Below are 16520 nucleotides of genomic sequence, written 5' to 3'. Positions count from 1 at the left end.
ACTTTACAACAGTTCATTTAGTGACTATTCAAGATTACAACGGCACTGAAAAAGTAACTTACAACAATTATTCACACTTATGACTGTTGCATCATCCCCATGGTCACGTGATCAAAATTCAGATGCTTGGCAACTGACTCATGTTTATGATGGTTGCAGTGTCCCAGAGTCTCCTTTTGCGACCTTCTGACAAGCAAAGTCAATGGGGAAGCCAGTTCACTTCACAATTGTTACTAACTTAACAACTGCAATGGTTCACTTAACTATGGTAAGAAAGCTCATAAAATGGGGCAAAACTCACTTAACAAATGTCTCACTTAAATTTTGGGTGCAGTTGTGGTTGTAAGTCAAGGACTACCTGTATTCATTGCCCCTTAAATAGTCAATTTGTAAAAGATGTACTATAGAAAAAAAAGCTGTGGGAATGGAATAATCAACCTATACTTTGTTCACCATTGTTTAACTGTGGCTTAAAAATTACTGAATTCATACGATATATTCATCTATAGACATGGTTACAAACACAGTACAGTATCTCAAATCCATTCCAATTTTTGTTGTGAATTTGTGATTCAGGCAGAGCATTTAGAAGAATTACTTTTTCTTCTCTAGCTTCTCTAGTTTGGCATGAAATCATCAGAAGTTGTTTTATTGGTTAAAAGGATTTACTGTGGAAAACAACTGCAGCACTATTTATATGCTATTGTTTCACAGTACATAAAAATAGGGAAAACCAATACAATTGTTGCTATAAAACTGCCCAGAGTTAACTCTAAAATGAGTAGCTCTATAAATCTTTTAAATAAAATAATATCCTCGCAAAATGCTGCTATATGGAGAGAGCCCATAAAAGTTTTAAATATGAGGAACTTTTAAACCATTATATTTGAATAAATGATAATAGAATAGTCACTTAGAAGTATTAGAAAAACAAGCTTACAAACTGATTCCAAGTTTTCTTTCTATAATTGTAGACACCTTGGGAAAAATCCTAATATTCTTCTGTAAATAAAAGTTTTGAAATTCCCAACATGTTTGCATGGCAATGCCAGATAATTTGAAATGCAAAAAGAGGGGAGAAGGATGGACCTCAAATATATTCAATAGGTTTATACTCTTTGGTAGTCTGTGATATTTATTTGGGTGGACGCGTGTATATCAAAACACTATAAAATTAACAATAGACTGTACTGTATTTTACTGGCACCTTCTCAATCTATGTTTTCATCTTTCTTAGTGGTTGCTTTACCAAACTGTTTATTAACAGACACAAAGGGAAAAAGTGACTGAGAGGTTGGCCTATTTGTTTAAGTCATTCTATTCTCTGTTTCTTCCTCCATCTAACATTGATAGTGTATGATGTACTGAGAATCTACTCCAGCCTTACTCGAGGATTCTGGGTAAAATCAGTCACCTTGATCAAGCCGTCTGGCCCAATGCTGTATGGGAAACATGGGGAAAAAATGGCTTAGTGGTACTCTTGCTTATGAAACACATACTCTATATGTTTCTGACATAAAGTTGTAGCAACATCCTTTTTCTTTCTGTATTGTCTTGATTCCAGTTTTTTTGTTTTCAATCAGGCAGAAACTATACTCAAGGTAGGTTTTGCCCTGATCAGTCTTTCGCATCCTCTAAGTCTTCTCTTCCCCTATTTATCTTTAAATTATTACCATATAAACTTCAGGATATCTGCATGGAAGCCATCTCCTCTCTTAGTTTCTGATTATTTATTTATTTATTTATTTATTTATTTATTTAATTAATTAATTAATTAATTAATTAATTAATTTATTTACTAGATTTTTATACCACCCTTCTCCTGAAGGACTCAGGGCGGTGCACAGCCAAGTAAAAACAACATGCACATAGACAAAAATTAAAAAGCGTATTAAAAAACTGATTATAAAATGGCCAATTAAAATTAAAACTAAAGTAAAACAGTCCTAAAACCCCACTTAAAATTTCATCAAGCTAGCCCCGCACGGTGGAATAAAAAAGTCTTGAGCTCGCGTTTAAAAGACCAGAGGTCGGGGAGTTGTCGCAACCCCGGAGCAAACTCATTCCATAGGCTGGAGCCCCCACAGAGAAGGCCCTCCCCCTGGGGGTCGCCAGTCGACATTGTTTGACTTACGGCACCCTGAGGAGGCCCTCCCTATGGGAGCGCACAGGCCGATGGGAGGCTATAGGTGGCAGTAGGCGGTCCTGTAAGTAACCCGGTCCTGTGCCATGGAGCAATTTAAAGGTGATAACCAACACCTTGAATTGCACCCGGAAGACCACCGGCAACCAGTGCAGGTTGCTCAGGAGAGGTGTTATATGGGAGCATCGCGGTGCCCCTTCTATAACCTGTGCAGCTGCATTCTGGACCAGTTGGAGCCTCCTGTGCTCTTCAAGGGGAGCCCCATGTAGAGAGCATTGCAGTAGTCCAGGCGGGAAGTGACAAGGGCATGAGTGACCATGCAAAGGGAATCCCGGTCAAGAAAGGGACGCAACTGGCGAATCAGGCGCACCTGATAAAAAGCTCACCTGATTATGATTATGAGTTCTTAAATACATACCCATATTTTTTGGGATATGGATTGTTGGAAGGGATTTTGTAAAATTTCTTAGGAACTAGCAAAGTAATTTAGTATCAGGACACTGATTTTATAACTACATTAAGCATAGGTCATCTAAGAATAGTTGACTCTTTAGCTGTAGACAAGAAGTAGCAAATTCTATATCTCTCGATCATCTCCTAAACTGAGACCTGTCTAGATAACATCGTTGTTCTGTATCAAGCCAGATTTAAAAAGTTAAAATTCAAAAATAGTTTTTAGAAAGTGTAATGATAGAAGTCTTGCTTGCATTGCAGATGACTACTGTTCATTCTAACTCTTGCTTACAGAATGGGGCCTCACTTTCCCTGGGCCCTTTATTTCGTCTCTCCTTCCATGCCCTCCTCCTATTTTGGGGAAGTCCTCCAAACCTTTGGAGCAAAATTGAAAGCTAGCGGAAAAGTTAATTGGATTGGCACTAGGTGACAAGCATAGCTGAAAACCACCACTGAATACCAATGCCAATTAAATGTGGGGTAAAAGATGTGCAGGGAGTTCTCCAAGTTACTGAGTAACATTCAAAAATGGATCTGCATGTCAATTAGGAGAAGCAGTCTATATCAGGGGTTACCAATCCCCAGGCCATGGACCAGCACCGGGGCACAGCATGCCAGAAACCGGGCCTCACAAACAAGCAAAACCTCATCCGTGGGATGTAGGCAGTGCACAAAACCACACCTCCTTCAGTCCCTGGAAAAAACTCTTTCCACAGAACTGGTTCCTGGTGCCCAAAAGGTTGGGGGGGGGGGCATTGGTCTATACAGTTATTTCTTATTTAAATAAATGTTATTGCTAACATAAGCTACATCTCTTTGACATTTACCTTATGTATCAGTATTACTTACATCTCTTGTTCAATATAATTCAGCATTCGACTGACATGAGATGCGGAGATTTCTCCATCCACTTCCGCAATATAAGTGTAGAGAAACTGGAAAGTACTGAAAGGGATACGAGCTGGACCACTTTCATTCTCGTTAGATAAAACTTCGCATATTATCTTCAGAGTTTTTGCAATAGTCTGTTTTCGAAAAGATATGACATTTATTAGTATTAATAACTGAGCGAGTAGTCATCACACGTGTAACTCAACTATCCTGCAAAAAATACCTTGGGAATTCAAAATTCTGTGATAGGTTAGGCAGGGCTAGAATGGAGCCTATAATTATGAAGCCTTTGGCATTAGATGATTCCTTGGTGCTTTTCATTTGTTTTTGTTTTTTTCTGATTGGCTACATCCACCATAGTGAAATGGCAAGTATTCCTTTCCAAGTATCCAATCCCCTTCCTGCCCATCTCCTCCAATACTGCCAAAGAGATCCAACACTATGATCCGAACGTGCCAGTGAAACGAGTTAGAGATTCTGTTAACAGCATTATTGTGAAAATAAAGGACAGTGTTGTGTAAACAAGATGCAGGTACAAAATCGATTGGAGAAACTAATAGATACCATGATAGGAAGCTCAGGGATGCAGTTTAATTTTAAATATCTTTATATTAATATGAAACACACATAATTCAATTAATTCACTATAAATAAGGTTTGGAAATTTGTATAGCTTCCAAGATTTTGCATATTTACAACAGATCTTCAGTATAACCTACTGAAGACCAAATTCCTTATTAAAATGGATGATCTTGATAGAAGAAGCTCTGGGCAACCTAAATAAGCTCACCAAATGAGGCCTGATCTCATTTTTTTTCCAGACTAGATTATCCTCCTCCTGATTTTGGTCAGAAGGTGCCTTGAAGCATTTTTTTCAGATTAACAAATGTTATTAAAAGGCCTAAGCTTTCTTAACGAAAGTTTACTTCATTAGATTCATGGAATGACAAAAAATAGAATTTAAATCAGGATAAGATGGTGGGGAGATATTTGTAAACTGTCATACATCTGCATAAACAACCTATCTTCCATTCACTCCCCTCATCTTAATTTAAATCCTACATCTTTTTAGCCATTCCATGCATCTGGTGCAGTGACTCACTAAAGTAAATGTTTGTTAATATGTGTTAATCAGAAAATCAATTTGATTTTTTGGTTTCTATAGATTAACATGGCTCTTCTCTTAAAGTATCCTGACTATTGACTAAATCTAAAATGCTAAGTAATATTGGACAAGCAGTTTCAGGGAAGAGTGTTTAAAAATCTTAAAGATGTACGATTTATTATACTATAAAGAACAGACAAATCACCTACCGAGAATTTAAATACTGCAAACATGCTAGACATCAAAAGAAAAGGAAACAACTAAAAAAAATAAGCTTACAACTCCAAGAGAGCTACAGGCCAGAGCTAAAAACTTGAGCCATTCAATTTCTTCAGTAAAACGTCCAACATTCATGATACTTTCAAATAAATCTGTAGGGAGATTCAGCACCTTCCACATCTGGGCTAGTTCATCAACATGGATGATTAGCCTCCCACCCACCTGAAAAGAAATAACAGCCATTATAAGTGAAGAAATTAATGTGGGTTTATAGTTGCAACCATTTCTTAAGGTTTTAAAAATGCATTGTAAGGATAGCAGAACTGAGGTATTATTAAGGAAATTGGGATATATGTGTAACCATTGATCACTTTTGCAATTGTGTTACTACTGTTTTGAAGCAAAGAATGGGACCGAAATACCATAAGGAGCAAAATGAGAGTGGTCTCCACATAATGTACTAAGTCATAATGTATCTCATTTCTTTGTCAAGGCTTAGCATCATTAATACCCATGCCTGGAGGAGACCCCATTCAGAATATGGCCCCAAATCGAAAATAAGCAGAAGGATCAGTACTTTTCATCCAAGGAAATGAAACAAATCAGTTGTGGTATGATCTCAAAAGTTATTTCAGCATTCGAGATATACCTAGACCCTCTCTTTTGCTGGGGCATGGATTTCAATGTATGTACCAAAAACAACAACAAGAAAAAATGAAATACACTGAGAAGAGACCTATTGTAGATGTCCCTGTTTTGAATGGTGCCATGTTTTCTTCTAAGGAATATTCTAAGGCATAGGGTCGGGTTACTTACGGGACCGTCTGCTGCCACCGAATGCCTCCCACCAGCCCGTGCGCTCTCACAGGGAGGGACTCCTCAGGGTGCCGTCGGCCAGGCAGTGCCGACTGGCGACGCCCAGGGGAAGGGCCTTTTCTGTGGGGGCTCCCACCCTCTGGAACGAGCTTCCCTCAGGACTCCGTCAACTTCCTGACCTTTGGACCTTCCGCCGCGAGCTTAAGACACATCTATTTATCTGCACAGGACTGGACTAGAGTTTTTTTGTTTGTTTACATTTATACCCCGCCCTTCTCCGAAGACTCAGGGCGGCTTACAGTGTATAAGGCAATAGTCTCATTCTATTTGTATATTTTTACAAAGTCAACTTATTGCCCCCCCAACAATCTGGGTCTTCATTTTACCTACCTTATAAAGGATGGAAGGCTGAGTCAACCTTGGGCCGGGCTTGAACCTGCAGTAATTGCAGGCTTTGTGTTCTTAATAACAGGCTTTACCAGCCTGCGCTATTCACCGGCCCCTTTTTAAATTTTTAATTTAAATTTTTAAATTTTAAATTTAAAGTTTTAAATTTTAAATGTCTAAATTTTAGATTTGGTTTTAAATTGGGTTTTATTATTTATATGTCTATTTTAAATATTTGGCCTATATAATAAGTTTTTTAGATGAATGTTTTACTTTGTATATTTATGTGTTTTTTATATGGCTGTACACCGCCCTGAGTCCCTAGGGAGATAGGGCGGTATAAAAGTATGAATAAATAAATAAATAAATAAATAAATATGTAGGCAGGATGGAAGCACTTTTGAATTTGCATCTTTGGTTTCTCAGACAGAAGCAACAGCCCAGGGATTTTTGATCAATTGTGGTTGATATAACCATCATATCCCTTCTGAAAAGGAAATGACTTTAAAATGGTGGTCCTTGTGTTGCTAGCTTGAAAATTAACTATTGTAGTATTCTTTACATGGAGCTGGAGCTGGTAAAAATTGGAATTGATATTGCTCTCAAATTGGTCTTTGGAAGAATTACAAAGAGAGCATTATATCAATGCTAAAAATATTACAGCAAATTTTGGGATAAAGGCAAAATATATACTGTTTATTATATTTAAAGCTTATAGGTTTCAGGTTCAAAAGACTTGGGAGAACATCTGTTTTAGGAGGCTCCTCCCTTATTCACAGTAAACATCCTAGGGCCGTGATGGCGAACCTATGGCACGTGTGCCACAGGTGGCACGCAGAGCCGTATCTGGGAGCACGTGAGCGTTGCCCAACTCAGCATGTTCCGGCCAGCTGATTTTTGGGCCCTCCAAGCCCACCGGAAGTTGGGAAACGAGCTGTTTCCAGCCTCCAGAGACCTCCAGGGTGTTTGTAGGGAAGGCCATTTTTGCCCTCCCTAGGCTCCAAGAAAGCCTCTGGAGCCTGGGGAGGGCAAAAAACAGACCTATTCGGCCCACCATGCCATCATGTGACAAAAGTGGGGGGAGTAGGGAAGGGGTTGTGCATGCATGTGTGGGGGGCAGGATGCTTTGAATTATGGGTGTGGGCATGCATGCTCGCGACCTCACCGCGCTCTCCCTGCTTTTGGCACACAATGGCAAAAAGGTTAGCCATTACTGTCCTAGGGAGAATTTTCCTACAGTGGCTCTGAGCTCATTTCATGACAACTTTCAGTCACATATGGACTTCCGTGGACCTTACTTCATATTTAAGTGGTCAGTAGAGGGAGTGTGCATAAGTGCACTAACATGCCTATTGTCCCTGTCATTGTATTTTTATTCCCTTATTCTTGTTCTCATATCACAAATTCCAATAAATAAATAAATAAAATAAACTTGGAAAATCCCAGTTTTGGGATTTGGAGACACATTTCTTTGGTTTAAAATCTTGTTTTTTAAAATTGGCTTTTACTTTTTAATTATATGTATAATTATTACTAACAATGCTGATTTTAATTTTGGGTGTATATTTTTGGTAAAATATCAAGCAACAGTGGTAGTCCTGAATAAGAATTACAGCATTAAATTAAGTATCATAGCAAATAAATACATAAGTTCATCTCCCAGCCTTGCAAACCTTCCAAAATTTTAAAAAGTTCCAGATTTGTTCAGGATGAATCATACGTGTTTCCACATGCTATAGTGATATACATGCACTACATAGTTTTCTAGGAAGGACCTTTATGATTGAACATTGGGATTTTGAATGAATTTTCCACTCTAAAAGCTACCCACAACCTCCAAGAAGAAATTAACCAAATTAACCAAATAGTATACATGTACATTAGCATAAGATTTAGAAACCAGGAGGCCATAGATATACACAAAATTCTTAAATGAAAAAGGTGAACTAAAAACAATTCGGGATCTAGAAACACTAGATATAAAATTGAATTAGTTTACATATTTGCAAATATGCTCTAGATATGATAAAGATGTAAAAATAGAAGGTTTCTATAATAATTTGACTAACCTAGATAAAATTTTAACAGGTACGGATGACAATCTAATAAGAAAGCTATATAGCTATTTATTAGAGATAAAATTAGAAGAACAAGTAAAAGAGACTGATAGCTTGGGGAAAAACTTTGGACATGGTATTGATTTAGAAATATGGCAGAAACTGGACACAAAATTATAGGATGACAATGTCTACTGCATATAAAGATAATTTGTATAAGATGTTTTACAGGTGGCACTTACCCCCGGCAAGGATAGCTAGAATGTTCAAGAATAAATCTGAAAAATGTTGGAAATGTCAGCAGATACCTGGATCCTACTACCATATGTGGTGTACTTGCATTGAAGCTAAAAGATATTGGACTAAAATACATACATGGTTGGAGAAAATGATAAAGAAACATATAGACTTTAAACCAGAACTTTTTCTATTGGGAATTATACTTGAAACCTATACTAGAGAACTGAGATATTTGATCGTGAATGTAATAACAGCAGCTAGAATTGTATTTGCAAGGAACTGGAAAAATGAGATATTGCCATTGCAAGATGAAATTATTGGGAAAATAATGGATTGTACAGAAATGAGTAAATTGACCTTTGAAATTAGGGAACAGGAAGATAAGCAATTTTATAAAGTATGGGATTTATTTTACCAATGGTTGGAAAAGAAATTATGACAAAAAGACTTTAGTTTTTAATAAGTTAAAAATTATTGATGATAATGAATTGATACAAATGAATGATATAGTTCTTTTGAAATGATGGATAAAATAGGATGATAAGAAATATTGTTGCAGAAATTAATTGATTAAATTATTTGATTATGGTTAGATGATAAAATGGATGATTAAATAAGCTAATGATAGATAATTTTTTTGCACAAAAAATGTAATCCACGCACCGACACATTGTATTGAAATTTGAATGAAAGATCTTTTTATGTTTGTATGTCTTTAAAAATTTTTTTAAAACACCCCCCCCCCAAAAAAAAAGATATACACAAAATGCTTCAGGCATTATTTCTCTTTTCTCTCCCAAAATATGTGTAAAGGAAACAAATTCCTTGTTCCAGAAATATCTACAGAAAGAACAATGTTCAGGCAGTCAGGGTGAGTCAGTATAGATGAAGTCCAGTAAAACTTTTAATGAATTAGTTGGATGGCGAAGATGTCTGGTATTTCCAAATTTTCATTATTTCCCAAGTATGTGATTTGCAACCAGTTACACAATTTTTGTGATGATATCGTTAGGAAAGTGGTATAACTTCTGTAAATGATTTATGTAGCTGCAGATGTCATAAAATTAAGGTAAAATTAATGGCCTCACTGGACTACTTTGGATGTGATATCCATTATTTCAGATGAGATGTCCAAACAGAAATTTTGTCTAATCCATCTAAAATTCACTACCTGAGAATCCATTAGGTTTTATTGTACAGTTAGTCCTCAATGCACAATTGAGGCCAAAATTTCTCTTGCTAAGCGAGACATTTGTTAAATGAGTTTTGTCCCATTTTACAACTTTTCCTGCCACAGCTATTATTTGAACCACTGCAGTTCTTAAGTTAGTAACGTGGGTATTAAGTTAATCTGGCTTCCCCATTGACTCTGTTCGTCCGAAGATTGCTAAAGGTGATCACATGACCCCAAGACACTGCAACTGTCAAAAATATGAGGTAGTTGCCAAGCGCCTGACTTTTGATCACGTGATCACAGGGATGCTGCAATGGTAATGTAAATGTGAAAACGGTCATAAGTCACTTTTTTCGGTGCTGTTGTAACTTTGAATTATCACTAAATGAACTGTTGTAAGTCAAGGACTACCTGTACTTACAGTTTCTCATACAATTGCTAGAATTATTTATGATTCAATGTAAAAAAAAGTTAAAAATTATATTGGTTGCAGGTGTTGAGGTCAACATTTCCAGATTCATTCTCTCATCTATTAGGGTATTTTTTTTTCTTTGGATCACACATATATGTGTGATCCAAATTAATGCAAACTGTTAATGAGTACAGATCATCTGTACTGATCTTCAAATCTGCCCATGTGATGCCCAGAACATTAGAATGCTGCCTTCCTACATTTCTTTTAGGTACTTATGATCAAGTTTTATATATGAGCTGCTAACTCCTATGAAGTTGTTACATAATTTTGGTGAGTTCTCATATGTATTTCCTTTTTCAAAATTGGAAATTGCAAAAAGAATTTCTTTCCTGTACTGTATATTAAAAGCTGCACAAGATGATATTAAACAAATGTTAATGAACTCTGTGAATCTTTTAAAATAATATTTAAAATATGAACTATTATTTAATCCTTAGGCAATGGTCTTAGAACGTCTTGTATATTACGTAGTATGTAAGAGCCTTGGTGGCTCAGTGGTTAGAGTGCAGTACTTCAGGCTACTTCTGCTGACTGCCGACTGCCAGCAGTTTGGCAGTTCAAATCTCACTAGGCTCAAGGTTGACTCAGCCTTCCATCCTTCCGAGAGGTATAAAATGAGGACCTGGATTTTTGGGGGCAATATGCCGACTCTGTAAACTGCTTAGAGAGGCTGTAAAACATTGTAAAGCGGTATATAAGTTGACGTGCTATTGCTATGTATATAAGAAAGGCAATGCACCTAAAATTAATTTTAAAGCAGGTGAATCAAATTCATTAAAAAAGCAAAAACAAAAGACACAAAGTAATTGGACGTGTGTAGACACAAACACTCAAATCTCTTATGTTCTTGCCTCTAATTGGAAAATAGATATTTCTTACTCTCTGATGTAAGACCTTCAAGAGCTCTGGAGTAAGCTCTGCATAATTTGATAAAGGCACTCGATCTGTTCGTTCTCTTACAGGAGGAGCCTCTCCACGGGCCATGGCATTAAAATAACTGCACACAAAGACAAAATAGGTGTTTTCCTTTTATCAACAGTACTTAGCATAAATATGCGTGAGACATTGTCTGATTTGCTTAGACACTCAAAAGCTTCCACTTATTTGTAATTAAGTTGACATTAAAATTATTCTTATTTCAAATCTTTTGCATCAGGTTCGACATGCTAGTTTTTGTGTTTCTTAGTTTGAAGATTGTTTATTTTGCTATAATAAAAAGAAATCTCAGTGAAGTTTGATTGGTGACTTACAAATTGTGAACATAAGTAGTACATATTTTAACAATAGAACATGGTCTGAAAGTATTGATGCTTCTATGGATAATAATGTGATAAAAGACATGAAAGATTATTTGTACATTATAAATGCACCCAATAATGTACCGTAGAACAGATCAAGTACTTCAAGAAAATTAAATTATATGAAAAAACATTAAAATTACTGGTGATAAAACACTGTTAACAAAGCTCCCCTGATCTGCGATCTTATTCAGGGGGAGTCCGCGGACCTTATGGGTATTACGGAGACCTGGTTGGGTCCAGAGGGGGGGGGGTTCCCCTTGTTGAGCTGTGCCCTCCAGGTTTCCAAGCATTTCATCAGCCGAGGGCCCAAGGCAGGGGTGGGGGGGTGGCGGTTGTCATTAAGGAAGATCTAGAGCCGAGGGAGGCCACTGTTCCTCAGATTGCCGGCTGTGAATCCCTCTATGTGAGGTGGGGCCATAGGAATCAGTTGGGCTTGTTGATCGCATACCTGGCTCCTTGCTGCGTGACCACAGCCCTGCCCGAGCTGTTGGAGGTACTTGCCGCTGTGGCGGTTGAGACCCCCAGACTTATAGTCATGGGGGATTTCAACCTGCCATCAGCTGGCCTGTTATCGACTGCAGCTTGGGAGTTCCAGGCTTCCATGACGGCCTTGGACCTGATTCGAGTAAATGATGGCCCTACGCACATGGGGGGAGGCACGCTGGATCTGATTTATATCTCTGGATAGTGGTTAAATGATCTGGAATTAGATGATTTAGTAACTGAACCAATGTCATGGTCCAATCATTTTCTCCTTCGCCTAGGCGTCCGAACCGCCGCTCACCATCGCAGGGAGACGGAACCTATACGTTGGTTCCGTCCCAGGCGCCTGATGGACCCCGAGAGGTTCCTGATGGAGCTTGGGCCATTCCCTGAGGATCTGGCCCACGGCACGACTGAGGAACTAGTTGTGGCCTGGGAACAGGCCGCGGCTGGGGCCTTGGACCGTGTTGTGCCTTTGCAGCCTCTGACCCGGCGCAGATCTCGTCCGGCCCCTTGGTTCTCCGAGGGGCTGAGGGAGATGAAACGCCGGAGAGGACGCCTAGAGAGCACCTGGAGGTCCAGTCGTTCCGAAGCTGATCGGACACTAGTTAGGTCCTATTCTAGGACCTACCTAGTGGCAATGAGGGAGGCGAGGCGTTCCTACGCCTCCACCCTCATTGCGTCGGCAGATAACCGCCCGGCCGCCCTGTTTCGGGTGACCCGCTCCCTCCTTCATCAGGAGGTGCGGGATGACCCTTTACAGGGACGTGCCAAGGAGTTTAGTGGTTATCTATACGATAAAATTGCTCAGCTCCGGGATGGTCTGGACCGAAATTGTGATGATCCAAGCGAGGGAGAGGAGGCACGCCTTGTTGAGTCCGTTTGGGATGAGTTTGACCCTGTGGCTCCCGAGGACGTGGACAGGTTGTTGGGGAGGCTTCACGCCACTACATGTTTACTGGACCCGTGTCCTTCCTGGCTGGTACTGGCCACTCAGGAGGTTACACGAGGCTGGCTCCAGAGGATTATCAACGCTTCTCTGTTGGAAGGGGTTTTCCCTGCCGCCTTGAAGGAGGCGGTGGTGAGACCCCTCCTCAAGAAGCCCTCTTTGGATCCAGCTATTTTGGGTAATTATCGTCCAGTCTCCAACCTTCGCTTTGTTGCGAAGGTTGTAGAGAGTGCTGTGGCGCGACAGCTACCCCGCTACCTGGATGAAGCCGTCTATCTGGACCCGTTCCAGTCCGGCTTCCGACCTGGATACAGCACGGAGACAGCTTTGGTCGCATTGGTGGATGATCTCTGGAGGGCCAGGGCCAGGGGTTATTCCTCTGCCCTGGTCCTATTAGATCTCTCAGCGGCTTTTGATACCATCGACCATGGTATCTTGCTGCGCCGGTTGGGGGGATTGGGAGTGGGGGGCACCGTGTATCGGTGGTTCTCCTCCTATCTCTCCGACCGGTCGCAGACGGTGTTGACAGGGGGGCAGAGGTCAACCGCGAGGTGCCTCACTTGTGGGGTGCCGCAGGAGTCGATCCTCTCGCCCCTTCTGTTCAACATCTATATGAAGCCGTTGGGCGAGATCATCAGTGGCTTCGGGGTGAGATACCAGCAGTACGCTGATGACACCCAGCTGTACTTTTCCACCCCGGGCCACCCCAATGAAGTTGTTGAAGTGCTGTCCCGGTGTTTGGAAGCCGTACGGGTCTGGATGGGGAGAAACAGGCTCAAGCTTAATCCCTCCAAGACGGAGTGGCTGTGGATGCCGGCATCCCGATTCATTATTGGAGGCGAGTTACTGGCCCCAAAGGATAGGGTGCGCAACTTAGGTGTCCTCCTGGATGAACGGCTGTCGTTTGAAGATCATTTGACGGCCGTCTCCAGGAGGGCCTTCCACCAGGTTCGCCTGGTTCGGCAGTTGCACCCCTTCCTTGATCGGGATGCCTTGTGCACAGTCACTCATGCGCTCGTTACCTCTCGCTTGGATTATTGTAATGCTCTCTACAGGGGGCTCCCCTTGAGGTGCACTCGGAGGCTTCAGTTAGTCCAGAATGCAGCTGCGCGCAGACTGCACTGGCTACCTGTGGCCTTCCGAGTGCACTTTAAGGTTTTGGTTACTACCTTTAAAGAGCTCCATGGCTTAGGGCCTGGGTACTTACGGGACCGCCTGCTGTTACCGCATGCCTCCCACCGACCCGTACGCTCTCACAGAGAGGGACTTCTCAGGGTGCCGTCCGCCAAGCAATGTCGGCTGGCGGCCCCCAGGGGAAGGTCCTTCTCTGTGGGGGCTCCCACACTCTGGAATGAGCTTCCCCCGGGTTTACGCCAAATACCGGACCTTCGGACCTTTCGCCGCGAACTGAAGACACATCTTTTTATTCGCGCAGGGCTGGCTTAAGTTTTATCGATTTTAAATTTCTTATTATTAATTTTAAATTGGGGTTTTAGTTTTTTTATATATTTTAAAGTTCTTAGGCTGATTATAATAAGTTTTTTAACTTGCATTTTAAATTGTATATTGTATTGTTCATTTTTTACTTTCGCCTGTACACCGCCCTGAGTCCTTTGGGAGAAGGGCGGTATAAAAATCAAATAAAATAAATAAATAAAATAAATAAAATAAACTGTAAAATAAAGGTCACTGAAAGTGAGGGAACCCTCCCCCTCTGCAAAAGTATGGTGTGCACTGTAAAATCTCCTGGGTTGTTATTTTCTTCCAAAGTTACATTATGTAGAAATGTATTGGATTGGAATCGTGGCATTGGGAGACAGAAGCATGATTCTGCCTTGTTTTATCTTTTCCAATCAAGATTTTCTCTTCAAAGATGCTTTTTACATGATGCAGGAATCAGGGAGGGAAGTTAACAAATATATTTGAAAATATGGAAAGGCACTTCTTCCAAAAATCCAAGTGGCAATATTAAAAAACTCAAGGCTTCTCTGTATTTATTGAGTAGAGCAGGGGGAGGAAAATATGTTTCTTTCCAGTAGCAACCCCTTGTACTATATAGGTACTTCTCTACCACAACCTTGTGAAGACATTTTTCAAGAGTCACTCAGGCTGCCCATGAGATTTTCAGCACAGTGAAATAATTTTAGGAAGAAAAGTCTGGAATATAAATGGCTTGTATCAGAATTTTTGTTGCCTTATAAAGCCCTAATCCCCAGCACTGTACTCTACTGGAATAAACTGACATGAATATAACTGATACTCAAATAAATGTATTCATAACTGATTTTATGAAGTTCCAAATAATTTGAGCTATTTTTTCTTTTTTGCTTTTTGAGAAAAGTAATACAACTCAGCTTCCTCAGCTTCCATAGAGAATTCAGAACACATTTTAAAATGTAATAATAAATAAGGAATAAGTAGGTTAATAGCCTTAGTCATCCTCATGCAAGACTCAGCATTCCCTGCTATTAGTACAAACAAAATATTGGTCTGTTTTTGGAATATTTTGCCTAGTGTGTATCACAAGCACATTCAAACACTATTCTGTACAAATTGTGATATTATACACCAATGAGTTAGTTGGAAGCTGGTTGCTGAATGAATTAAAAATTAAATGAAAAAGGAAGTAAAACATATTTGATAATAAATACATGGATAGCAAATGATTCTGTATTAAAATATCTGTTTAGTTTGTTTATGAGTAAAAATGTAAAGAATATCTGTGATGATATTATAAGTGTACCCTTTTTTTAAATTTGCATTTATATCCCGCCCTTCTCCGAAGACTCATGGCGGCTTACACTATGTTAAGCAATAGTCTTCATCCATTTGTATATTATATACAAAGTCAACTTATTGCCCCCCAACAATCTGGGTCCTCATTTTACCTATCTTATAAAGGATGGAAGGCTGAGTCAACCTTGGGCCTGGTGGGACTTGAACCTGCAGTAATTGCAAGCAGCTGTGTTAATAACAGACTGTCTTAGCAGTCTGAGCCACCAGAGGCCCTTTGGGGATGTGAATGTTTGAACTGTATATGTTGTAAATTATGTTGTTGATTTAAAGACTTGATGCATAGCAAATGTTAAAATGTATGATGCAGTAGGATGTATATCTGAAAATTACAGTATAGTATATGCTAAATAAGTATCTAGAAGTGTACAATATGGGATAGTGTGTGTGTTTTGTGTGTGAGAGAGTGAGAGTAGTAAATGCAGAACATATAAAAATGACATGCAAGATAGTATAACCCAGGGGTCTGCAAACTTGGCTCTTTTAAGACTTGTGGACTTCAACTCCCAGAGTTCCTCAGCCAGCAAAGCAAAGCCAAGATTGCAGACCCCTGGTATAACCAATACAATTTAGGCTTGAGTAACTTTTAAATAAGCAGGATGCTGAAGTGGCAAAAATATTCAACTTACTCAGAAGACCATTGAATCAGGTCTGGAGGCTGAGTCCGAATAGCAGCTTTTGTAAACTGCTTCAGCAAATCTGGAAGCTCTGGAGGAATACATACTTGTTTATCTGTCTGCGGCATAATTATTGTGCCTGTTAGGAAAAACAGCAATTTCGGAAACCTTGTTTATATAGAATAACAACTATTAAGAAATCTACAAAGTACAGAATCCTGATTGTGAAAGACATTGCAGAGTCCACATGCGTATGATCTGCATAAGCCAAACTGATGTTCAGAGTCCTTGTGAAGATTTAGGAGCAAGAGAGATCATTTCCATGTTCCGTATACACTTTCATGGAATATTGCTATAATGCAGATTACTGAGGTACCCAAATATGCTTTTAAGAGACAGCCCAGTTCTTGCTATTAA

The 16520-nt window shown here is 39.7% G+C and overlaps 1 protein-coding gene across 1 annotated transcript; it reads right to left on the bottom strand.

Moving 5' to 3' along the window:
* Window positions 1-1372: 1372 nt before the first annotated feature.
* LOC131189294 (ropporin-1) lies at window positions 1373-16231 on the bottom strand. Its single transcript, XM_058165385.1, has 5 exons — window positions 16116-16231; window positions 10840-10957; window positions 4872-5033; window positions 3446-3621; window positions 1373-1439 (listed from the first exon to the last, which is right to left on the bottom strand). Exons 1-5 carry the CDS (start codon window positions 16229-16231, stop codon window positions 1373-1375), a joined length of 639 nt encoding a protein of 212 aa, XP_058021368.1.
* Window positions 16232-16520: the final 289 nt, after the last annotated feature.

Source organism: Ahaetulla prasina, chromosome 1 (genome assembly GCF_028640845.1).
Source record: "Ahaetulla prasina isolate Xishuangbanna chromosome 1, ASM2864084v1, whole genome shotgun sequence".
NCBI lineage: Eukaryota > Metazoa > Chordata > Lepidosauria > Squamata > Colubridae > Ahaetulla > Ahaetulla prasina.
The sequence above is the reverse complement of the archived record's forward strand: the minus strand, read 5'-3'. Positions and strand labels throughout refer to the sequence as shown.

Bases quoted from the DNA above. Each gene is read 5' to 3' on its own strand.
- LOC131189294 (XM_058165385.1), bottom strand. From the start codon at position 16,231: ATGCCGCAGACAGATAAACAAGTATGTATTCCTCCAGAGCTTCCAGAT. The intron at 5,034-10,839 runs GTAAGAAATATC...ATTTCTTTTCAG, and splicing joins TGAAGGTCTTACATCAGAGA to GTGGGTGGGAGGCTAATCAT. The intron at 1,440-3,445 runs GTAAGTAATACT...TTTCCCATACAG, and splicing joins AATTATATTGAACAAGAGAT to CATTGGGCCAGACGGCTTGA.